Here is a 26340-nt window from a genome sequence, read left to right on the forward strand (position 1 = left end):
AAGGAAAGGCTATCTCAAAGCAGACTATTTCAAAGTGGATAGGCCACTGCATTCATTTCTGCTATTCTCAACAGGGCAAGCCAGTACCTAAGGGCATTAGACCGCATTCAACCAGACCAGCAGCCACTTCAGTACCCTTCCTTAGGGGAGTACCAACCAAAGACATTTTAGAGGCTGCTACTTGGAGTTTAGTGCACACCTTCACAAAGCACTATCACTTACCATTCTACTCTAAATCCAGGGCAGGCTTTGCCACTGTAGTTCTGCAAATAGCCACTCCTAATGCTATTTAGCTCCAGTCTCCCAACCTTAGCTTTGGGATTCAACCCAATTGTAATGGCTGCAACAGTGAAACATGAAGAATATAGTACAGTTGTGTACACTTACCATAAATGTAGATGTTCGAGTGTATTCACTGTTGCAGTTCAGGTTACCCATCCGCCATCCTCCATGTCTTTGCTGGAACTTATCTGTACTTCTCTATTCTATACAACCTATGTGGTGTATTTGCTTGTAGATGAAGGCAAAATATATACTTTGGTGCATGCATGTTTTATTGACATATTTTTAAGCCTACCCTTTTGGGGGCACCTGACATCTGGGGCACGAAAAACTGAAGAAAGTGGCGTTGGCTGCATCTTTTATACCCCTGGCGCACTGACGTCAGGGAAGAGGTGACAGCAACCGACGCCGGACCTAGACTTTGGAATTCGGGCCGACTGAGGGTCGCCTGCCAGCAGGATAACCCAGTTGTAATGACTGCAACAGTGAATACACTCGAAGATCTACATTTATGGTAAGTGTACACAACTGTACTTTCTTTCTAAAACTACCAAGTTTCTAAGGCCCAGGCTACGAACTATGCCTAAAAAACTGATGACCCAACCTCAAGCACCTGCTTCCACGCCTCAATCTTAAGTACTTAAAATGGCGGAAGACCTTATCATGCTTATTAGGGAAAGCCAGCCTATCCCTTCCAAAAAAAAGAGACTTGTCCCCAGCAGTTTTATCTGACCAGGAGTTTGATGACTGAGGTTTCTGAATATGAAGACATGCAACCCTTGTCTGCTTAATGAGGATTCAGATGCAGAGGAATCCATTCCATCTGCCTCTCATCCAGAGGATTTTTCATTTGGGGAAGCCCTACATACTTTAAGGGAGCATTTCCAATGGGAGTGTCAGGACTATTCTCAGTCAAATAAGAGACTCAGGGAATTCTTGGATTTACCACAGCACAGACCTTTAGCTATTCCTCCTGTCCTGGATGTTGTGGATGATCTATTTATGGAATCCAGTTTAACCCCTGACACCCTTGCACCTGCCCCCAGGAAGCCTGACATGTATTACAGAGTCACACAGATTTATTTTCAAAAATCCTACTGCTGAACCAGAGGTCATCTCCCAAGGGCCTAAAGGAATAAAAGCAACCACAGCTAAGAATCCCACCCCCTTGGATAGGGATTACCGAGCTTTAGACAGATGGGGTAAAAAAGTATACACCTCTGCAACTCTTGCCATTAGAGCACTAAACTGTCAGTTCCACTAGCTGAAATGCCAGCAACATACTATGAAACTCCTTAAACAAAAAATATCTACCTTTCTGGCTTGTGCAGAAAGTAAAGAGTTACAGGAACTTATGCATTATGCAAGCCAAGTTACTAAACACACCTTGCAATGTGGCTTTGATGCCCTAGAAGCATCCTGCAGGACAGCAGTCACAGGTACTGTACTTAGAAGGCATGCTTGGCTTAAAGAACAGACCTTGTCAGACCATGTCAAATCAAAACTAATGGACGCACCATTGAACAAAGACAATTTGTTTGCCACCAAGGCAGAAGAGGTCTTTAAAAAGATGGAAGAAAAAGCTAAATCTATGCAGACAGTTAAAGACTTCTTACAGGTTCAACCTCTGAGGTTTGGTAGGCATTGCCCCACCAAACACTGTTCCTTTCCGACCCCCTCAAGACTAGCTCAGACAAGACCTATGGGAATCAGACCCCCCCCCCCGGACAGCAGTCCCTGGGAATGCAGAGATCTAAGCAATGGACTTCCTCCACTTCAAAAACAGGGAGTGCTAAGCCACCCCCTTATGGAAAGAACTCACAATGACTGTACACCTCCACCCCTTACCTCTGCCCACCTGCTTGTGCCCCTAGGAGGAAAACTATCCTCCCATGCCAAAAACTGAGCCTCTATCACCAACAATCGATGGGTCCTCAACATAGTGTCCCAGGGATACAAATTTTGTTTCCACACTATGCCAACCCCAAAAGGGTTCCCAGATCTTCCTCCAAAGCAGTGGGCAGAGGCACAAAACCAAGTGCATTCCTTGCTCTCCATGAGGGCAATACAGCCTGTTCCTGCAGACCAGATAGGCCAAGGTTTCTATTCCAGACTGTTCCTGGTACCCTGAAAAGAGGGCACCTGGCGCCCAATCCTCAATCTATCCATTCTAAACACCTTCCTGGTGATACCAAAATTCAAAATGCTCACCCTCCAGCTACTTCTTCCTATGCTATCCAAAGATGCTTGGTTAGCCAACCTAGACCTAAAAGAGGCCTATCTACACATCCCAATCAGGGATTCCCGTAGGAAATATCTATGTTTCAGGGCAGGATCTATGTACGTTCAGTTCTCTGCACTTTCCTTTGGCTTATCCACTGCTCCCAGAGTTTTCACAAAATATCTGGCTCCAGCCATTTCTTTTTGCAGACAAAGGAATATTCAAATTTACCCCTACTTAGATGACTGCCTGATTTAGGCAGATAGTCAGGAAAAGCTGTACAGCACCTGACCTTTGTAAAGGACCTACTGACCTCCCTGGAGTATACTGTAAACTAAAAGAAATCCAAACTAGTACCCACTCAAAAAATTGTATTCCTGTGAGCAAGCCTGGACACAGCATCCCAGATGGCATTCCTTACTCCAGAAAAACAAGCCTACCTGACAGGCTACTTCTCTCAACTAGCCACCAGAACCCAGTTAACCGCAAGGAAAATCCTGCAAGCTCTAGGGTTCATGGCCTCCTGCATTCTGCTCACTCCATATGCCAGACTGCATATGAGGAAACTTCAATGGTACCTAAAAAGCCTTTGGTGTCAACACTCTCAGGACCTGGAAATTATCATACCTGTGATACCCTGTCTAAGGCAAGATTTTCTTTGGTGGGCAGCAGAATGCAACCACAACAAGGGTCTTCCCTATTCACAACCCCACTCTGCCCAGACCCTAACCACAGATGCATCAGGTTATGCCTGGGGTGCACACTGGATGGCAAGTGCATTCAGGGCCATTAACAAATCCATCTGCACATCAATCAAAAAGAGATGCTAGCTATTCAGCACACTCTGACAGCTTTCAGACCCCTACTCTCCCCGGAGCCTCTACTGATCAAAACAGACACCACACAGTGATGTGATACATCAACAAGCAGGGAGGAGCTCACTCTTATCCCCATGCAGGCTCGCCATGACCCTTTGGCACACAGCTTCAGCCATGCAAATTCATCTGCAAGCACAATTCCTGCCAGGCTCCCAAAACTCTCTAGCAGACAACCTAAGCAGAAACCTCCTAGACCCACACGAGTGGCAGCTAGACCACAGCACCTTCAACCTTGTAACCCAGAAATGGAGCACCCCGAAGATGGACCTCTTTGCCTCCCACAACAATCACCAGCTCAGCAAATTCTGCACCAGGGAACCTCACAGCAAGGCATGGGAAGTGGATGCCCTATCCTTCCAATGGGCATCTTGATCTATGCATTTCTCCCTCTACCTCTACTTTCAAGGGTACTATTCAAAATAAGGGAGGAAAAATCAAGAGCAATCTTGATTGTCCCAGACTGGCCACGCCAGCACTGGTACTCACTGCTGTGCAGTCTGTCACCCCTACCACCATGGCACCTACCTCAGATCCCAACTCTCCAGACCCAGCAGAATGGAGAATTCATGCATCCACAATTGCAGACCCTGAACCTGGCAGCCTGGCTTATTCCCTGTTCTCTCCTCCAGTTGCCAGCCTAAACAAGCAAGTCATGGATGTTATAAGTGAGGCCAGATGCCCCAGCACTAGAAATTCCTATACTTTTAAGTGGAAAAGGTATTGTACTTGGCTCCAGAATAAAGGAGCTGAAACAGCACAACCCTCCCTATCTCTCATCCTGGATTATCTAGCAGGTCTGCTTCACAGGGGCCTATCCTTCTCTTCTATTAAAATTCATGACTCTGCCATCTCTGCTTATTACAGCACAGCGCCACATCTCTTTTCTCACCCTCTCCTCAAACAGTTCCTAAGAGGGACTAACAATTTAAGGCCACCAAGAAGAGCTCCTACCGCAGCTTGGGACCTTAACTTTGTGTTGGAAAGGCTCACACTACCCACCTTTGAGCCTGCAGCTTCAGCAGAGTTAAAACTCCTCTCTTGGAAAACAGCTTTGCTTCTGGCCATCACTTCAGCTAGAAGAGTTTCAGATCTACAAGCACTCATGGTTGTGGAGCCCTTCATCATTGTTCATGCTGACAGAGTCTCCCTCAGGGCTAACACTTCCTTTATGCCTAAAGTCACGTCCATTGTGGCTCTCAACCAATCAACTAATTTGCCCACTTTTTCCCTAACCCACAAAACAAGGGGGAAAGGATTCTGCATTCTCTAGATATGCACAGACAGCTCAGATTCTACCTGGATAGGACTAAATCTTTTAGAAAAACTGACCAATTGCTGATCAGCTTTGCAGCAGGGGCAGAGGGCAAGGCCATCTCCAAACAAACAATCTCCAAATGGATAACACACTGTATCCATTTCTGCTACAAATACCATGGGAATCCTCCCCCTAAGGGGGTCAGGACACATTCCACCAGGGGAAACCTCCACCTCTGCAGCTTTTCTCAGAGGGGTCCCTACCATGGACATCCTGGAGGCTGTAACATGGAGTTCTGTTCATACCTTTACTGAGGATTACCACCTGCCTATCTTCTCCAAATCCAGGGCAGGCTTTGCGACCGCAGTCTTAGAGGGCACCCTAGCCAGCCCCCAGTCTTCTTGACTGCCTCCACCCTTTTCTGCAGCTTTGGGATCAACCCAATTGCGATGACTGCACAGTGAAACATGAAGAACATAGTACAGTTGTGTACACTTACCATAAATGTAGATGTTTGAGTGTATTCACTGTTGCAGTCCTGATTTCCCACCCTCCATCCCCCTTCTCTCTCTCTATCTCTCTCTCATTCCTTACAGGGATTTTTGGTATTTACTTTCTACTGGTGGTGTTCTTCCACCATAACCTAGCTCCCTATTTTGGGGCTCCTGACATTTGGGGCAAGAAAAACTGATGTAATGATTTTGGCTAACTGATTTTATACCACTGACAACCTGACGTCAGTCCTGGAGTGACAGCAACTGATGCAGAAATACTAAGCCTCTGGTATTCGGGCCAACTGAGGGCTACCCCTGGCAAGATAACCCAAGTGTGATGACTGCAACAGTGAATACACTCAAACATCTACATTTATGGTAAGTGTACTCAACTGTACTTTAGAATGTTTTCTAACAAAGTCATGTTATAAATAATTTTATGATTCTCTTATGTACTTTCTATAAGGAAAAAAAAAATATTAGGCACCATGATGTAATTGCAACATAGAAAGAACATGCAGCATAGAATAGCTGTATTTATTTGAACATACATGTATATTAAATGAAGTAGAAATAGATAAGACAAGATAAATTCTAAAGCACAAAACATCAGACTGGCAATGTTATTGTAAACAACGTGAAAAATAAATAAGTGGAACATATGCAATTATCAATGAATGATACCAGAGAAAGTAAAAGAAGTCAATGTCTATAATTTTAATTATAACTATGGAACCACCTTCATACATGAGTGATGATTGCAAAAAAGTGAACCCTATCATTAATATATAACTCTGAAAATCACTTATTAAGAAAATATCTAAGACAAATACTAAGACACATTAACAGTTTGAATATTTGAAATTACATGTTTAGACTTGGAAATGGAAAAAAATAGATTATAATGAAACATTAAATAATACACTAAAGAAAAACATGCAACAAAAAGCTGACTTCATGAGCTTATGATAAGGACTGAACAATGACAGAACTATCAGTTCATGTTTGTTTATTTTGAAAGCATATACTCAATATGAATATTATTTTATGAATATAATAATTGTAGAGAGACAAGATTCTCATTGTAAATCAACATAAGTATTAAAACATGTCTATTTAGAGTTATTAACTCTTATAAAGCTCTTTATACCTTAACACATGCTGAATATTAAAATACTTAGAATGAAAACAATAGATTTACAGAAATAACAGGTGGGGAACTACTGGAAATCTGTAATAGAGATAGAGAGATTGCCTGTGTAGATGAACTACCCAGGCAAGAGGTATTTTACCTCATGATTTTGATTGTTGGAAATATATTTAAAGTAATTAAGTTTGAAAGTTTTATATTAGTTGGAAAATTGGTGCCTTTTGTAAAAATACACAATGTTTTAATATATTATGAAGTAATATCTTCCCCAAGGACCAGAGTTAGAGTTCAAATGACATACAAGTACACACTGGGTCTATATTAGATCACCGACCACTTAAAGAAGCGAATGGTGATTAATCGACCCTATGTAAGTGAAAGCTTACAATCTCGAACTGTCAGAATAGCGATTTTTTTTTTCCTAGGGAAAAAAATTGCTGTTCCAAAACACATACACACAACACAAGCACACCAAACAAACAGCAATCCACACACATACACCTAAAATCTTACAACTAACCCTACACTAAACTATACACACACCACTAACTATACACTTACCTTAACCCAAACTCTAAACCCAAAACTAACTATCCACTTACCTTAACACAAAAGTCCGTCACTATCACACACTCACCTCACCCGTTCCCTAACCCTAACTCACCTACATAACCCACATTTGTTTTTTCTACAAGAAACACGTCTTTTAGAAGAAGACAAGGACAAATTAAATTCCAATAATTATACTCTACTGACAAGTTCTCAGTTCAAACAGAAAAGAAGAAGAGTAGCTATATTAATTAAAAATAACATGATTGCTCCAAACATAATAAATATATATCAAAATAATTCAGGAATATCATGTTTGATATCAGTAGAAATAAATAAGAAAATCTATACATTAGTAAGTATATATTGGATCCTGCGAGTTGGAATAAACATAGTAAACCAGCATCTAGAGCAAGTAATGCATCTAACAAAAGGTAGCCTAATTATGGCAGGTGATTTTAACTGTATTATGGATGAACAAGACGCGCACAAAATGTAAAAAGAAAAAATCTTCTACTTCAAGAGCACTAAGTAAGTTTAAGGACACAGCAATTATTAAAGATATTAACACATTTGCAGATCAAAATTCACTATTTTTTGCCTTTTACTCACATAGACATAAAACTAATTCAAGGATAGACAGATTATACATATCAAATGATTTAACAACTAAAGAAGAAAGATTTGAAGTTATAATGTGCTCCTTATCAGACCACAATGCATTAACATTTGATTTGGAACTAGATTCCATACAATCAATTCCCATTACAAGAATACCATCATATATAACAAAACTGAAAGAATTTAACAAATTATATTTAAATGAAATCAGTACATTTCTAGAAATAAATACAACTAAAGATATATCAGAAATATATACCTGGGATTCCCTAAAAGCATATATTTATGGTAAGGTACTGTCATGGTATATCAATAAAAGGAAAATATGAAGTAAAGACATGATAGAATTACAAGATAAAATAGATAAAATCACACCGAAAATACAAAAAGGAAACTCTCATCTAGTATCAGAATTGACTCAACTTAATAATAAGTATAATGAGATACTTCATCACAAAACTATGAAAAAAATCAAATTAAATTCATATTCTATGAATCCAGAGAAACAAAGACAACTAGCAAACAGAACTAAAAAAATCATTAAAGCTAAGCAAATAAAAGACATATATAATCCCCATAATAAAAAGAAAACTACTGATTTACACAGCATATTAGAAGCCTTTAGCCGCGGTGGTGGTGCTGCGGTAGCGTTGTCGCCTCACAGTATGACACTGTCCGGTTTGATTCTCAGCTAGAGCGTCTTCTGTGTGGAGACATGCATGAATGGGCGTACCTTCGTTGAAGGTTGTGCATCAGGCCTGGCAAGCCGGTACGTAAAAATCAACTGCCAATCATTAGCGGACAGGAGTTCCGCTGTGGCGACCCCTAACCGGGAATAGCCGAAAGACACAAACATTAGAAGCCTTTAGACTTCATTATAACACACTTAATTCTACAAAACCCTTAATGTCTTCAAGTGACAAAGTTAAAAGATTTCTTAATAAAAATATTCATGATAGACTAACTCAAAAACAAATAGAAAACATAAATAGACCAATCACAGTCACAGAACTGAAATCACAAATCAGTAAGCTTAAAACAAATAAAGCTCCTGGACCAGATAATATATTACCAGAAATGTACAAATTATTGCCAAGACAATCTCTGTCTATGCTTTTAAAGTATATACCATATTCATGGAAGAAATAATTATTCACCCATCATGGAAATACTCATTAATATCTCCGATAATAAAACCAGACAAAGATGAAAAACTTTGTAAATCATATAGACCTATATCATTATTAAATATAGATTACAAAATATTTATGGCAATTTTTGCAAAAAGAATTAAACACTTTCTCCCTATATTAATACACAAAAATCAAATGGGATTTATAAAAGGAAGAAATACCTATGATAAAATTAAAAGGATAAAAACACTAATTGATCATAATAAACTCAGAAACAAAGATATGACTATAATCTCCCTAGATATAGACAGTGCTTTTGACCCAGCCAATTGGAATTACTTATTCTTATTTCTAGAAGAATATACATTCCTGGGGCCTTTTAAACTCTTATAAAATCTTTTTATGAAAACACTTGAGCTTATGTCAAATTGGGATCTCATAGATCAGGACCCATTAATGTCATGAAAGGAACCAAACAGGGATGTCCCTTATCACTTCTGTTATTTGCATTCTTGATGGAACCTTTGCAAACACTCTTCTTCTTCTTTCAGCTTTTCCCAGTTTGGGGTCGCCACAGTTGATCATCTGTCTGCTCATGATTAGCAGTAGAGATTTACAGTGTCGAGTTGCCAGCCTGGCACCCAACCTTCGACGGAAGGCACACACACATGCACGCACTCATGCCTAGGGCCGATCTAGAGTGTCCAATCCACCTACAGCATGTCTTTGGGATGTGGGAGGAAACCAGAGCACCCAGATGAAACCCAAACGACCACAGGGAGGACATGCAGACTCTGCACAGAAGGCACCCCAGCTGAGGATCGAACCAGAGAACCTCTTGCTGTAAGGTGACAGTGCTGACCGCTGCACCACTGTGGTCGCCCAAAAATTTGCAAACAATATTAGATCAAATTATAAAATTAAAGGTACAGAAATAAATAAAACATTAAATATTAAGCTACAGTTGTTTGCAGATGACATACTATTGACATTGACTGACTGAAATAATTCATTGCAAGCCTTATTTAACACAATATCTAATTTCCAAAGTATTTCTCGATTGTAATTTAATGAAAATAAAACAAAAATGTTATTTATAAGTAACAAAAAAGATAGACATTTACATAAAAAATTCACTAAATAAAACAGTTTTCTTCCTTACTGCTGACTCATTCACTGTGTTCTCTCAGCTTGCTTTCTAACAGACAAGCCGTGTATTTTTCTCTCCATATTGCCAGTGTATTGTTAAAAGTCCCACATAATGAATAAATGGTTGCAATGAAAATCACTCATCATTCAGCTCTGTTAGCTCTCACCTTGCAGCATCCTTTTTTTCTCTACAATCTAACAGCCAAGTCTTGTCTTTTTCTTCTCCATACTGCCAGTGTACTGTTAAAAGTCCTGCATACTGAATAAACGGTTGCAACGAAAATCGCTCATCATTCAGCTCTGTTATCTCTCACCTTGCAGCATCTTTTTTTTCTGCAAACTAACTGCCAAGCCTTTTTTTTATCAAATATCTTTTTATTGAAAACTTTTCTGGTATAAAAACAAAACAAAAAGAATAACAAGACAATTACGTGTGGTACAGTTGATGTTACATTGCACATTCATAAACATGTAATGATAGTTATTGCCCATTGTGCTAATAACATTCATATTTTGTAGAAAACCATCGCATTATCACACTGATATAATTAAATTATGTTTGTCTAAAAGTTTTTCATATAGCATATTTATTATACCAACTTTACTACTGTGAGCTATAATATATGCATATCATCAACATCAAATACGATAACATTATATTCTGCTAACAAAAAAAAAAAAAAAACATATACATATATGTCACCTTACTTATTTTGGTTGCTAATCTCAACAGAGTGGTGTGCTTACATTTCTTATGTACATAGTATTTACATACTATTCATGACAAGATATCAATTAATGTATTACAGTACCTTTAGTAGCAGGTTTGATTCCAGCAGTAATGTTTACTATCCTTAAAATATACAGACTATACCAGACTATTAAGAGAGTATTTCAATTAATGTTTTACAGTACTCTTGATAATATATTTGATTTCTCTGACTTTTTGTATATAGTTTTTTGGCTAATATGTGTTTTTTTGCTATGTTTTTGTATTCTAACCAGGTTAATTTTGATCTATCAGTCCGGTTTTTTGCTATATAAGCTTTCATCAGAGTGCAAAGTGTTATTATGATATGTTTAGATAACTTGTTAATATTACCCTTAAATAAATGAAGTATAGCTGTTTGCCATGAGAGCGTAAATTTTGAGTATCCTGATTTCGCTAATAGAATTCTAAGTGAACACCATAGCTTATATACTGTTTTACAGCTCCAGAATATATGAAGGATGTCTGCTTCTTTATTTGGGCAAAAGGGACAATATGGTGACTTGGATGGGTTAAATTTGTTAAGAGGTACAGGCGTGAAGTATGCATTGTTAAAAATCATGAGTTGTGTATATATTAACTTTTTATATGTTGTCAGTTTTATAGTGCTTTTGATAGCTACTTCCTTTTGGTTATCTGTTATGGTGTTGTCCTTCCTATCCCAACATTTTGAAAAGATGATAGTGTTTTGGTATTTAATAGTTGCTATCAATTTATAAGTGTTTGATATAATTTTCTTCTTACTTAATAGCATTTTTATAATTTGTTGCGCTAACTTGACTTCTTGCTCGACTACTTTGATATCTTTGGTTAGAATATTTACTAGATATATGATTTGTTTAATTATCAGGTTATATTTTTTATTGACTTTGACTAAGTTTGTGATATCTTCCAATGAAAGATTTCTTATTTGATAAAAATCCCAAACTGTATATTTTTTTATTAAAGGAAAGTTGTCCAGATTTATCATATAGTTTGCTAGTTTTATATCTGGATTTTTGTGAATTGGTTGCAGGAGAGTAATTGTATCTTTTAAGTTTACTGAAGTCAGTAGTTTTTTAAAAATTTCCGAGTTGTTAATATTGGATGAATTTTTATTGTTTTAAGAGTTTCCTGTTGTATAAAGGGAATCGATTTTGGATTGATTTTATATTGTGTTATGTCCCAACTAACTGCCAAGCCTTTTTCTTCTCCATACTGCCAGTGTACTGTTAAAAGTCCTGCATACTGAATAAACAGTTGCAACAAAAATCGCTCATCATTCAGCTCTGATATCTCTCACTTTGCAGCATCTTTTTTTTTCTCTGCAAAGTATGTTGGCTTAGTTTTTCTAAGTCTTAAAATATACTTATTTAAGGCTTTATCTACGTTTTAGCTAGTTGGTACACTGGGAAGCAGCTTGGCAGCAAGGACCCCCCCCCCACCATTCTTAAAAGATTCTGTTAGTTTTCAAAAAACCTATGTCTTTTAAATGCTGGACTAATCAGCCTGCTTTAAGATAGTTCTTACCTGATAGTACTACATAATAAAACCTCTTTTCTTTTCTTACTATTAACAGTCCATGGCCTTTTTTATTAGACTTTTTACTGATTGTTTATGGACTGTGCTTGCCTCTGGGCTTGGCTCTAGCCACACCTACATAGGGTGCTGTAAACCCTCTCAACCCCCATCCCACCAATCAGACCTCTGCAGGAAGTGATATTACCTACTAGGACTCCAGGTTCCATTTTCAAACAGTTTTCTTCCTTGCTGCTGACTCATTCACCATGTTCTCTCAGCTTGCTCTGTTTTTTTTTTTTTTACTTGTTTGACATATTTTTTTGATTACAGCTACTTCGACATGTTGACTAGAGGCCTGCTCTGTATTTTAAAACTCATTATGTAAATGCTGCACTTTATTCTTTATGCCTGCTTCAAACAATTGTGTGATTACAGCTATTTCGACATGTTGACTAGAGGCCTGCTCTGTGTTTTAAAACTCACTAATGTAAATGCTGCACTTTATTCTTTATGCCTGCTTCAAACAATTGTGTGATTACAAATATTTAGACTTGTTGACTAGAGGCCTGCTCTGTGTTTTAAAACTCACTAATGTAAATGCTGCACTGTATTCCTTATGCCTGGTTCAACCAATTTTGTGATTACAGCTATTTAGACTTGTTGACTAGAGGTCTGCTCTGTGTTTTAAAATTCACTAATGTAAATGTACTGTATACATTATGTCTGATTCAACTACAGTAGTTTTATGATTACAGCTACTTAGACTTGTTAGCTTGCTGCCTGCTCTGTGTTTTAAGACTCTCTAATTGTAAATGCTGCACTATATACCTTATGCCTGATTCCACTCCAGTAGTGTTAGCTGTCTTACAGTGGACCAAGCTGTCTTGCTGTATGTTTTATCCATTGGTTAATGCAATTGTTTGCTAACTGTTTTTACCTCCTCTTACAGATTTCATAAATGTTTTTCTTGTCCTAGATTTCAATTATGTTTTAGTATATAATGCTCACTGCAACAGGTGTAATAGCCTGCTGTCTAGTTGTGGCCATGTGTTCTATGTTCAGAGGAATGTAACACATTTTTTCACCCTGTTTGCACATCTGTATTAACTATGTTTTTTATAAGTATATTTATTGTCAACTTTAGCATCATTTTAAAGCTAAATTTTGTGTAGCATTGTATTTGAACTACTGTGCTAGAGTGAATGATAATGTGGTAATCTCAACAGTTTGTGTTTATATTGTTTGAGGTTCACTTTCTATCCTCTCTAAAATACCTCCATCTATCTTTTGTGTGCTAAACACCATAACTGGTAACATTTTTTATTTTTTTCTCTCCTTGGCTAACAGCCAAGCCTTGTCTTTTTCCTCTCCATACTGCCAGTGTACTGTTAAAAGTCCTGCATACTGAATAAACGGTTGCAATGAAAATCGCTCATCATTCAGCTCTGTTATTTCTCACCTTGCAGCATTGTTTTTTCTCTGCAAATTATGCTGTCTTAGTTTTTTAAAGTCTTAAAATATACTTATTTAAGGCTTTATCTACTTTCTAGCAAGTTGGTACACTGAGAAGCAGCTTGGCAGCAAAGAACCCCCCCCATTCTTAATAGAATCTGCTAGTTTTCAACAAACTTATGTCTGTTAAATGCTGGCCTAATCAGCCTGCTTTAAGACATTTCTTACTTAATAGCACTACACAATAAAACCTCTTTTTTCTTACTATTAACAGTACATAGCCTTTTTCTATTAGACTTTTTACTGATTGTTTATGGACAGTGCTTGCCTCTGGGCTTGGCTCAGCCCACTCTGTTCACCCTCGCTTTGCTCGGGCTCACTTCGCTCCCCTACTCTACCCCCATTCCCACCCATCCCCACTCTCCTTACACTTATTAACCTAAACCACACCTTTCTAAATCATTATCCTATAACTTGCAGCTACCTCATCCAACACACCCGCAATTACGTTTTTTTTTCCTATTCTCCCCTCCCACCTCACTGACCATTATTTTCATCCCTCATATTGCACTGTCACCACATCACTGTATCAGTACATTTTACTCTCTCTACTAAACTGCAGACAGCAACCCACCCATATTTTTCTCCTATTTCCTTACTATTTCACCATGTCAGTTATGACCACTCTTTTTAGCAACTCTCTCCTACTCATTACCCTCTACCTAGCCTCCCACTCCACTACCTGCATCACATCAAACATAACACACTACCCCTCTCCTATACTTCCAACTATTACATACCATATAAAATTAAATATCCATGTTCACATCTGTTTTAACCTCTACTCTAACTCTAACATATTAGTCTTCCACTATAAATATGTCCATACCCCCAACCCTCCTTCCTATCCAGATTTCTCTCATTGACTAATATCCAAGTTCAAACTCTCTCTCCTTCTACCCTCACTAAGAGAAATCAAACTCCAAGCTGACATACATCCTAACCCAGGACTCACACAGCTATTCCCACCCCACACAATAACACCCACCACACCTGTTAATACTGCCCTCCACCTTCTTCCTCTAAAAATTCCAAATCAGACTTACTCATAACTAATTGTAACCTCAGAAGTATCACAAAAACAAACTAGGGAATTCCATGCAGCTCTAACTACCTACAGTCCTGATATAGTAATTATTACAGAGACATGGCTAAAACCCCACTTAAAAGATGAGAAATACTTAGTAGTCATTATAATCTTATTAGACAAGATAGTGTGAACAACCATGGTGGAGGCATTGCCATCATGTATAAAAATTTCCTCAAAATTGAAAACTTAATCTGTACCCCCCCCCCGATCTATCAGAAGCAGAAGTTCTAACTACCCGATTTGAAGTAAATCCACATAAAACCATCATAATTATTGCCTCCTACCTACCACCAGGAAATAATCTACCTACCATTGAAAGTCTTGTGTCTAGGGCATCCTCTACTTTCAAACAAGAAACTATAGTGCTAGGTGATTTCAACTTGGACTGGCTATCCTGCTCATCTGACAACCCCTCCAATTTTATCAATTTATTCAGTTTCACCCAAGCTATAAACTTCCCCACTAGAATCAATAAACACAACGAGAAAAAATCTGTTCTACACTGGATACTAACCAATAAGCCCAACTTTCCCTACGAGTTTGTGTGCCTCTCCAATTCTCTCAGTTATCACTCCCCTACCTTTCTTCTAAGGAAATGCACTCACTCCTCCTGTAATGCCATTTTCAAATACATGCGCAACAAAATAAAATTTTCCCCTACCATCTTAAATTCCCTACTTCAAAACTGCAACTGGTCACCTTGAAAATCACTCCACCTAGATCAAGCTGTACAATATTTTAATGATACGTTCCTCAACATCCTTAATCACCTCGCTCCAACAAGAAAAATTCACACCAAAACCAAAAGCCTACCTTGGATAACCAAAGATGCTAAATCTCTCATTAAACTAAGGGATAGAGCCCGGACTGCTTATCAAACCTCCAAAACCTCAGAAAACCACACATCTTATAAACAACTAAGAAACCTAACTAAGAAGCAAATATTATCTGACAAAAATCTTATTTTCTTGCTTGTCAGCAAAAACACATAAATAACCCACAAAACTTTTGGGAAAACCTTAACTACCTCCTCACCCCAAGCAAAACTTCTACCCCTGCACCATATACAACAAGTAACACTGAATGTATAGCATCCCAATTTAACTCTCATTTCATCACAACTGTCACCTCACTTTTAAACAACAACAAATCTAACCAGCCCGTTACACTGCCTACCTCTACTGACTCTAAACCCAACTACTTCTCTTTTAAACACATACAAACCTCTTAAATCAAAAACTCCTATAAAAACTAAAACCTACCTGTCTAGCAGCTGACCAACTCCCTAATGACTTCTTAAAAACTGCTGTAAGCTCCATCGCCTATCCTGTATCTGTCCTAATCAATTGTTCCATCGCAGAACAATATGTTCCCATACTATGAAAAATATCCCATATGATCCCCTCCACAAGGGAGGCCCATCTAAAGATCTCTCTAACTATTGGCCCATTGCCATTCCCTCACCCCTAACCAAAAGCTTAGAGAAAGCTCCTAGACAACCTCATTACAAATAACCTCTTATCGTTCACAGCATGACTTCCATCCAAAACACAGTACCTTCACAGCCCTTATAAGTTTCACTAACTACATCAATCTCCTCAAAAACAATGGACAACTAGTCTCTACTATATTCCTTGAGATTTCCAAAGCTTTTGATATGGCATCCCACTAACTACTACTCAACACTCTAGCGTCCTTCAACCTCAACTCTACAGCTCTCAACCGGTTCTTTAGCTACGTTACTAATCGACAACAGGCAACTAAATTGGATAATAAATGCTCCACACTCCTCCTAGTCTCTGTTGAGGTTCCTCAGGGTTCCATCCTTGGCCCTCTCCTTTTTATTATATTCACAAATAGTCTAAACACTGCCACTAAATCTGCTTCTATTATTCAATATGCTGACGATGCTACTCTTACTTGCTCTGCTCCCACACCCAAAGAACTCCAAGATAAACTGTGAAAGTCATTTCTTGATATTGAAAATTATCTAAATGAACTTCAACTCATCCTAAACCCAAAGAAAACAAAATTAATGATCTTCTATAACAGGAAATACAAAGCAAAACCACCTCCTCTCTCCATCTACTCCACTAATGGCAGTATAATTGAACCAGTTAACCAAACAAAACTACTTGGTGTCACGATAGACAGCAACCTAACATTCAATAAACACATATCACTCACAATAAAAAAAGTTCACATCAAACTTGGTGCTCTATATAGGGCCAAACCTTACCTTACTCAAAATGTCAGACTAGCCAAAGCCAGATCCAACCTCCTATCTACTCTTCTCTACCATTATGAATGTTTCACTAACTTTCACAAGTCTGATTTACATCTAGACTTCCTGCTATAACAAAATAGCAATTCTGCTAATATACCCAACAGAACCCATCATTGCCTTTCTCTTCAAAAATTACACTGGCTTGAATTTCCCAACCTGTTATTGCTCAATCAGCTCACCACTGCCCACTGTATTATCCACAAACCTAAAATCTGCCCTGCACTCTCCAACCTAGTGCAACTAAATACCAACCCCAGGACCCTTAGGTCATCCGATAAACTTATACTCAAGGCTACAAAGTCTCATAATCCCTTTGGTGACTCTCTCTTCTCCTCCACAGTAGCCAAACAGTGGAATTTATAACCCCAGAATATCTTAAAAAACACAGATCATTATATCTTCAAAAAACTCCTAAAGGAATACTTTACTCAATGGTGGCTATGCTCCTGTAATACTCCTGGCTAGTTTCTCATGCCTTCTATCAAATGTTTTCTATTCTGCTATCTTCTTGTCTTACTTCTACCAAATGAAACTGCGACAACGGTTTTTAGTTATATATCTAATGAGTTTCATATTACTATCTTTAATAAGGCTTAAGAAATGTAATGTTTTCTGTTTTACATTCACCTTTTTGTAAATTGTGATTGTTGGCAACTGTCAAACTTTTTTGTATATTGTATGTAAATCTTTTAAAAATGTTTGTAATATTTTTGTACTATTGTTATGGAGCTTATCTCCCCGGGTCACCGCTGAAAATGGGCTACTTGCCCAGCCGGACTCTACCCAGTTAACAAATTTTAAATAAATCAACTTAAATAAATAAATATGTTGTTACAGATGGTAGACTTCAATATTTGGGAGTTCATTTGTCAGAAGACTTAGAAGAGATAATTTCACTTAATTACAATTCAGTATTAGAAAAAATACAATCAATGATTGACAATTGGAATAAGTACACATTTACAATGGAAGGCAGGCTATACTTGATAAAATCAATAATATTTCCTAAAATACTATACTTAATTCAAGTTATATCCCCCAAAGCAAATTATACAGAGATATAATAAAATGATTTTACACTTCCTATGGTTTCCAACCAAACCCTGAATAGCATTAAATAACCACTTAATGAACTGGGAAGATGGAATAAACTTACCTGCTGTAGAGAATTATATACTTTCCTCCATAGTTAAAAACATAACACTTTGGTTGAATCCTTCTTACACACCTATATGGAAACAATTAGAAGAACAAATGTGTCTAGAAACACAAAAGCAGATGCAGGAGCATTTATTAATACTATATAATCCATTATATTGGGTGCTTAAGGATTATATAATAGAAAAAAATCAGTACAATTTCATCTAATTATATAAATCTCACAATATTAAATTTAAACAAAATTATTAATAAGGAACCTAACATCAATTCTTGGATATTTACCCTTTTTCCTGTAGCATATATATCCAATAACCTAGAGACATTACAAGTTCATAGAATGGAAAAGTTAAAACAAGGGGAATTTATATTCTGGCATCAATGCCTAGATCGGGAAAGGATTATTTCTGTCAACCAAATAATACATACATTTAATATAGACAAAGATATGTGGTTATCTTTGCAAACTTTGAGACAATATATCGTAAATTTAATAGAATTAATGCAACCAGCTATTAGAAAGAACAGACCTAAATTATTAGAACACATACAAATTATTATTAACTAATCTTTCCAAGGCAATGGCTATTTGTCAGATATATGTGAAATTGTTAAGAAAACAAAATATCAAAAAAGACATACTGGAATTATTTTGTATCAATAAGTGGACATCAACCAATGCAATAAGAAAAATAAATGACACCTAAATCTTAAAAATAGACTACATTATCACTTAAATGGCATTTATTTACTTGGAGATATTTACATAGGAGTTTAACTCCACATAAGCTAGCCTTAATGTTTAAAAATGAAGATAAATGTTGGAGATGTAAAATAGAATTAATGGCAGACTGGCAACATGTATTTTATAGTTGTACAAGTCTTAGAGAGTTTTGGAATAGCAGTGATTATTTTTTACAGATTGTATTTAATGAGAACTTTCATTTAACCAAAACTTTAATTTTATTTAACTCCCCCATACCCAAATGTGTTCCTAAAAAAATCTACAATTCTTGGACTCTACTTGCCATAGCACGTAAGATCATCACATCTAATTGTAAATCTGAAACACCACCATCATTCAAGGAATTTAAAAAAAACTTGCTTTAATGGTTGGAAGAATGGAAATTTTAACTCTAAAGACCAGAACCAGCAGAATGACTTCATACTACAACTAGCAGACTGTAAGGGAAATACTGGAGAAGAACGATATGAATACACACTAAAATAAAAAATGTTTACAACAATATAAAAAGTATTACTGGCTATGTATAGGCACCACTGTAAATAGTTACTTTTTTGTTTTTTAGATTGAAGTTATAATGTTATTTGTTATATAATTTTGTTATATTGATTCATATGATGGCTAAATATATAATTGTAAATATTGTATATTATTGTAAATCTCATAAAACTTAATTCACAAATGTAAAAAATGTGTTTTATCACTATTACAAGTATGATTTAATGATTTACAAAAGAAATAAAAATAGACAGTGAAAAAAAGAAAATAGGATATGGTTATTTGAGCAATGGACATTGCAGCAGAGTAGCCATGCATATTACAATAGAATCATGTCACTGAAAACTGCATAGTTTGATTATTTTTTGAGTGCAGTGTCAGGCTATTGCAGCCCCCACTCCTATACAGATACATAGGGCAGGCTAAGTAAGTGAAACCTGCTTAAAGTATTGCTTTTTCAATAAAAAGTGTTATGCATTTTTATCTGCTTTGATTTGTATTTTTTTCTGTAGATTAAAGGATATGATCTCACTGTAATGTACCCTTTCAGAAAATGTCATTTGATTTTTAAAAAATGCTTTGCTTGTCTTCTGTTGATCTGAATGCTGAATGTGAGTGACAGACATTCGATAAGAAGTATGTTTAAATGTGTGTAATTTATATTTTTTGGCGTAGCTCTTAAAAAAAGTTTAACAAAAGCTTTAAAAAAATTGGATGACTACCTGAACACACCCATTCCAGAAGAGATTGATGCCAACAGCGTTGATGATTTGAAGGTTTCCAAGCGCAAGTTTCTTGATGGAGATGAACTGACACTTGCAGACTGCAACCTTCTGCCTAAGCTTCACATCGTCAAGGTGCGTGTTTTCTGTTTATTCTCTTTAGTATAAGCATGTTACTTAAGGGTTTACTGCACATATGAAATGTTTCTTCAACTTGGAAGGATGTTCCTTCATTTTATTTTATTTGTATTTACAATTTGATGACCAACTAAGTCTAACTAGGTCAGTGGACTTTTTCAGGGTAAACCCAAAGTGGTATTCATTTCATTTTTTTAATTTGAATTGCTTGCCAGGACTCATTCAGGATAAATTGTGGCCATTATCATCATCATCATCAGCCCCCTTTTTCCCATTTTTCTTCACCATCTCTGTTAATTCAAAGCCACACTCCTGCCTTCTTTGACACTCATGCCTGACTGTCACAGATATTTTCTCACACAATCCATCCACCTCTTTGCTGGATGCCCTCCTATCCTCTTACCCTATTCCTCTCTGTTCCAGTTCTTCTTCACCAGATTGTCTTACGCTTTTCTGCACATGTGCTCGAACCACCGTAATCTGTTCTCTTTTAATTTTTCTGCAATTGGAGCTACTTTGGCTTCTGCTGTCATGTCCTCATTTCTTTGTCTGTTCCACAGTATGCTTCCTACCAACATTCTCAGGCACTTAATTTCCATCGCAGTTAGCTTTTTCATCTGTTCTGCCTTTACTGCCCAGGTTTCTGTACCATACAGTAGTGCTGGTCACACCACTGATTTGTACTCCTTACTTTTCAGCTTCTTTGGCATCCTTCTATCATACACTATACTCCCTACTCTATACCAGTTGGTTGCAGCCTCTCTGATTCTAGCTTTGACCTCTTTATTCAGACTTCCCTTCTCCTTAACCACTCCTCCCAGATACTTGAAGCTATTAAGCTATTCCACTATCTTCCCTTCTATCTCAATTCTCAGCTTCTTTTGATTTCCCCAATTTGCTGCCATTACCACTGTCTTATCGGTACTTTGTTTTCATCCCACGTGCCTTCAGTTTTGCATTCCATTCTCCTATCCTTTGCTGAAATTCTTGCTCAGAGTCTGCCTGTAATGCAACATGATCTGCATACAGCAAGTTTGTCGATCTGTCCCCTCTGACCTGTTTGCTAATGTAATCCATCACCGGTGTTTATATTTGAGTTATTGGGTTATTGTACACAGCCTGCATTAATTCGGCCAGTGTTTCTGGGACTTCAAACCAGCACAGTACAGCCAGAATCAGCCTTCTTGTGACCTTTTTATATGCTTTCTCCAAGTCTAGGAATGCCCAGTTAGACTCTTTCCTCAGCTCTAGCGTCTTTTCAACTATCTGTCTCACTGCAAACATTGGGTCAGTTGTGTTGGATCCTGATCTGAATCTGAATTGCTCATTTCCCATCTTACTTTCTACTACTCTGCATATCCATTTGTCAGTAACTCTGTCCAGAATTTTCATGCAATGTGACAGGAGTTTGATACCTCTGTACTTCCCACAGTTGTGGATGCCCCCCTTGTTCTTGTACACTGGCATGAGTATGCTTATTCTCCAGTCATCTGGGATATGCCTTTCTCTCCACACTGTTATGAATACTCTCAGGAGCCATTTATTCCCTAGTTCACCCAGCAGCTTTATCACATCTGCTGTGACATCATCTGAGCCTGCTGCTTTCACTGACTTCATTTATCTTAGTGCTGTTTTTACTTCTTCTAGAGTGGACTCCTTTTCTTCTTTCATCGTAGGCTGAGTCTGGGCCAGTATAGCTTTTGTGGGGCTTTCTTCATTCAGAAGCTGCTGAAAGTACTCCTTCCATTTGCCTTTGATATACTGTGGACTGTTGAGCAGGTTGTTTCTGCTAGCATCCCTTATGAAGGGTGTCTGACTATCATCTTTATTTTTCTTGTCTTTGCACTGTAACCCAATATAGTTTCTTGGAGCCACTTGCTGAGTCACTTTTAGAAGCTGGAAGAGTGACTCTGATGCCCCTCCTTTCTTAGCTCCTTTGTTAGCCAACAAGAATTCCTTCCAAGCCTGATCCATCTTTTCTATCTCCTCTGTTTCCTGCTCTCTGTCTTTATTTTGATGACTTCCTAGACTTCTACATTCCACCACAAGCTTTTCTTATGTACCTTATTTCCACACCTGTCTTGGCCACATATGTTTAGTCCTCAGACATGATGTTTCGAGGTGCAGCCATTCTTCTTCAACTCCACTTGTTTCCTCCTCTTCTTGAGATGCTAGAGTCCTGAGCAATTCCTTGTCTTCTATGTGGTACTCTACAGGGGAAGAGTTGTATAGACCAACCACTTTGGGCATCTACTGTGGTGTCCAGTATCCTCAATATAGGAGAACATACATCACAGACTGTGCACCATGGCAGGACTAGCCATTCAATGGTGTAAAATATGGCTTTAGGTGATTTGGTCTTGTTGGCTTATGCTGCCAAATGGGCATAGGTATTTGCTGGTGATAAGTGGGTTGAGGACCCATCCTACTCTGACCTATGCCATGGGCTGATGCTAACAGTGGGAGAGGTGTATGTGCCCCTATTGGCCAGTGTGTGCCTGCCATAAAACCCAGCAGACCTGGTGTCTGGTTGCCCAGCCTGGGTTACCTGGAATAGCTCTGTTGAACGAAAGCTGGATGTAAAACCAATCAACCTGCCAAACATGAACTAAGAATTGCTACACTCAGTGGAGGTTCACTGACAGAATGGAGCTTGGAAGTTGATAACATGATGGTATGGAGGATGCTGGACATTATGTGTAGCCAAGAGACAAGATGGGAGGGCAGTGCAGTAAATCTACTTGGTTTGTGATCCAGAGTCTGCTACTAAAGAGGAGGACTGGCTAGAAATGCTGTGGGAATTGTGATGAGAGAGAGGCTTCAAAAGGCAGTGAGGTATATCATCAGAATTAGTGACAGACTCATGGGCATCAGACTTCAGTATAATGATAGGACAGTATTCATAATATCAGCCTATGTCCCATAGCAAGGTTGTGATAGTTAGGAAAAGAGTGTGTTCGTACAGCAGTTGCAGGACCTACTACGGAAAGCAGGACAACATGAGTATGTGTTGATAATACTCAAATGCACATATCGGGACAGGCAGAACAAGATATGAGGACTGCTTGGGTCCACATGTGTGAGGCAAAAGGAATAAAGAATGAGAGGTCATTTTAGACTTTTGTCTGGCAAATGGCTTGGTAGTAGCCAATGGTATAGAAAGGGAGACAGTCTCAAGATCACATATAAGAGTGGCCAACATAGGTTCATGCGTTCATAGGTAGGTACTAGGCTATCGGCTCTGGGGCCTATATAAGCCTAGCCAAAAAGGTTCCCTGGCTTTCTCCACCCAAGAAAATTATTTTCCTGTGCCCCTGTCAAGCAGTGCTGCAGAAGTGTACCCTGGAGTGAATTTTCTATTTCCCATCCAGTCATCAAGGTTTTTCTTAAAGAGGGCCAATGAGGAGCTTTGCTTGACATGAATGGGTAGTTGGTTCCAGAGTATGGGACGTCTCTGGGACAGGAATCTATCCCTCCAGCATGCTCTGTTTATTGTGATGACAAGGTTTAGGTCCCTGGAGTGTGTGGTTCGAAGAGATTGGGATTTCTTTAAGTGTAGCATGTCCATCAGATCTGGGTTTGACATAGCTTTGTATGTTAGGAAGAGATCACCTGTGAGTAGGCGATATGTGATGGAGTAGAGCTGGAGTTTTTGAGACGGTCTGTGTATGGCATCTGTTTGAGGCCAGTAATCGTCTTAGTGAGGTATTTCTGTGGCCTGTCCAATTGTTGTAGGTGCTTTGTGAGGTACATGGCAAAAGGGCATTGTACTCTATAATGGGTCTGATGAGGGATAAGGGATGAGGCGCACCTCCCTGGACTACATGAAAAGAGACATAGAGGAGCTCTCTGAGCATGTAGCCCAGGCCGGTATGACCCTGACCTTGAGTAGCATCTTACCCTCACCAAGAATGATGCCACAATATGAAGACAAGATGATCAGTTTCAACAATTGGCTTAAGTATTGGTGTCATTCAAAGGGGATCCAATGCCTGTCAGCCTGGGATGACATGCTCGACAAGCCACGATGCTTAGCTAGGGATGGCTTGCACCTGTCACCCCTGGGCTTTCGGATATTGGCAAAGGCTCTTGCTACCCCCATAGTGCCTTTTTTAGGCAAGGCTCAAAGACAAACCCACCTCCATAGGTATCACAAGGGATAAGAAACTAAGAGTAATGCTACTCAACGCCAGAAGTCTAAACCTCAAGCTGCATGCACTCGAAACTCTCCTTAGCATGGAGAACATCGATATCTGTGCAGTAACAGAAACCTGGTTCAGGGCTCCTGAGAGCACCCCAGCACTACCAGGTTATACCTCATACCATGCTTTTCGGCCCCAAAACTTGGACTGAACCACAAAAGGAGGGGGAGTATCGATATTCATCAAAGATAGCCACACCTCCAGGTTGATGGCACAGCACGAAGCATCAGAGACTATCCATGTGAAACTAACAGTGGGTAAAACTGCCTTCCAGTTTATAGCCTGCTACAGACCACCCTCCCAAACCCAGGAACCCCGCTCGGCCTTCCTGAGAACACTGGAAAATATGAAGGTCTCTCGAAAGACCATTATATTGGGCAACTTCAACTACCCAAACATAGACTGGGAGCATTACTCTAGCTCCAACACCCTAGCCCAATGTTTCCTAGAATTTATAAACTCAAATGCTATGGAACAACTTGTTACCACTCCCAAAAGAGGGGAAAACATACTGGACCTGATCATCATCAACATGGGGACTCTATGCTCCAGACCAGAAGTGTATCCCTCACTGGTAAGATCAGACCATCTCACTGGATATTCACATCCTGACCCCACCCCCTGCCCAGAAAACCACAGTGAAAAAATTCTCTAAAGCAAATTTCCAAGCTTCTTTTGATTTCCCCAATTTACTGCCATTACCACTGCCTTATCGGTACTTTGTTTTCATCCCACGTGCCTTCAGTTTTGCATTCCATTCTCCTATCCTTTGCTGAAATTCTTGCTCAGAGTCTGCCTGTAATGCCACATGATCTGCATACAGCAAGTTTGTCGATCTGTCCCCTCTGACCTGTTTGCTAATGTAATCCATCACCAGTGTTTATATTTGAGTTATTGGGTTATTGTACACAGCCTGCATTAATTCGGCCAGTGTTTCTGAGACTTCAGACCAGCACAGTACAGCCAGAATCAGCCTTCTTGTGACCTTTTTATATGCTTTCTCCAAGTCTAGGAATGCCCAGTTAGACTCTTTCCTCAGCTCTAGCGTCTTTTCAACTATCTGTATCACTGCAAACATCGGGTCAGTTGTGTTGGATCCTGATCTGAATCTGAATTGCTCATTTCCCATCTTACTTTCTACTACTCTGCATATCCATTTGTCAGTAACTCTGTCCAGAATTTTCATGCAATGTGACAGGAGTTTGATACCTCTGTACTTCCCACAGTTGTGGATGCCCCCCTTGTTCTTGTACACTGGCATGAGTATGCTTATTCTCCAGTCATCTGGGATATGCCTTTCTCTCCACACTGTTATGAGTACTCTCAGGAGCCATTTATTCCCTAGTTCACCCAGCAGCTTTATCACATCTGCTGTGACATCATCTGAGCCTGCTGCTTTCATTGACTTCATTTATCTTAGTGCTGTTTTTACTTCTTCTAGAGTGGACTCCTTTTCTTCTTTCATCGTAGGCTGAGTCTGGGCCAGTATAGCTTTTGTGAGGCTTTCTTCATTCAGAAGCTGCTGAAAGTACTCCTTCCATTTGCCTTTGATATACTGTGGACTGTTGAGCATGTTGTTTCTGCTAGCATCCCTTATGAAGGGTGTCTGACTATCATCTTTACTTTTCTTGTCTTTGCACTGTAACCCAATATAGTTTCTTGGAGCCACTTGCTGAGTCACTTTTTAGAAGCTGGAAGAGTGACTCTGATGCCCCTCCTTTCTTAGCTCCTTTGTTAGCCAACAAGAATTCCTTCCAAGCCTGATCCATCTTTTCTATCTCCCTCTGTTTCCTGCTCTCTGTCTTTATTTTGATGACTTCCTAGACTTCTACATTCCACCACAAGCTTTTCTTATGTACCTTATTTCCACACCTGTCTTGGCCACATATGTTTAGTCCTCAGACATGATGTTTCGAGGTGCAGCCATTCTTCTTCAACTCCACTTGTTTCCTCCTCTTCTTGAGATGCTAGAGTCCTGAGCAATTCC

The 26340-nt window shown here is 38.7% G+C and overlaps 1 protein-coding gene across 2 annotated transcripts in view; it reads left to right on the forward strand.

The window, feature by feature from the left end:
- Positions 1-26340, forward strand: part of CLIC5 (chloride intracellular channel 5) — a 1097485-nt gene that overhangs the window by 984471 nt on the left and 86674 nt on the right. For both annotated transcript variants that reach the window (XM_044062648.1, XM_044062649.1), the window contains exon 5: positions 19967-20148. In XM_044062648.1, coding sequence (XP_043918583.1) covers positions 19967-20148 — 182 coding nt within the window. The remainder of the gene's footprint in view (positions 1-19966; positions 20149-26340) is intronic.

Source organism: Protopterus annectens, chromosome 2.part1 (genome assembly GCF_019279795.1).
Source record: "Protopterus annectens isolate FY-2018-M chromosome 2.part1, PAN1.0, whole genome shotgun sequence".
NCBI lineage: Eukaryota > Metazoa > Chordata > Ceratodontiformes > Protopteridae > Protopterus > Protopterus annectens.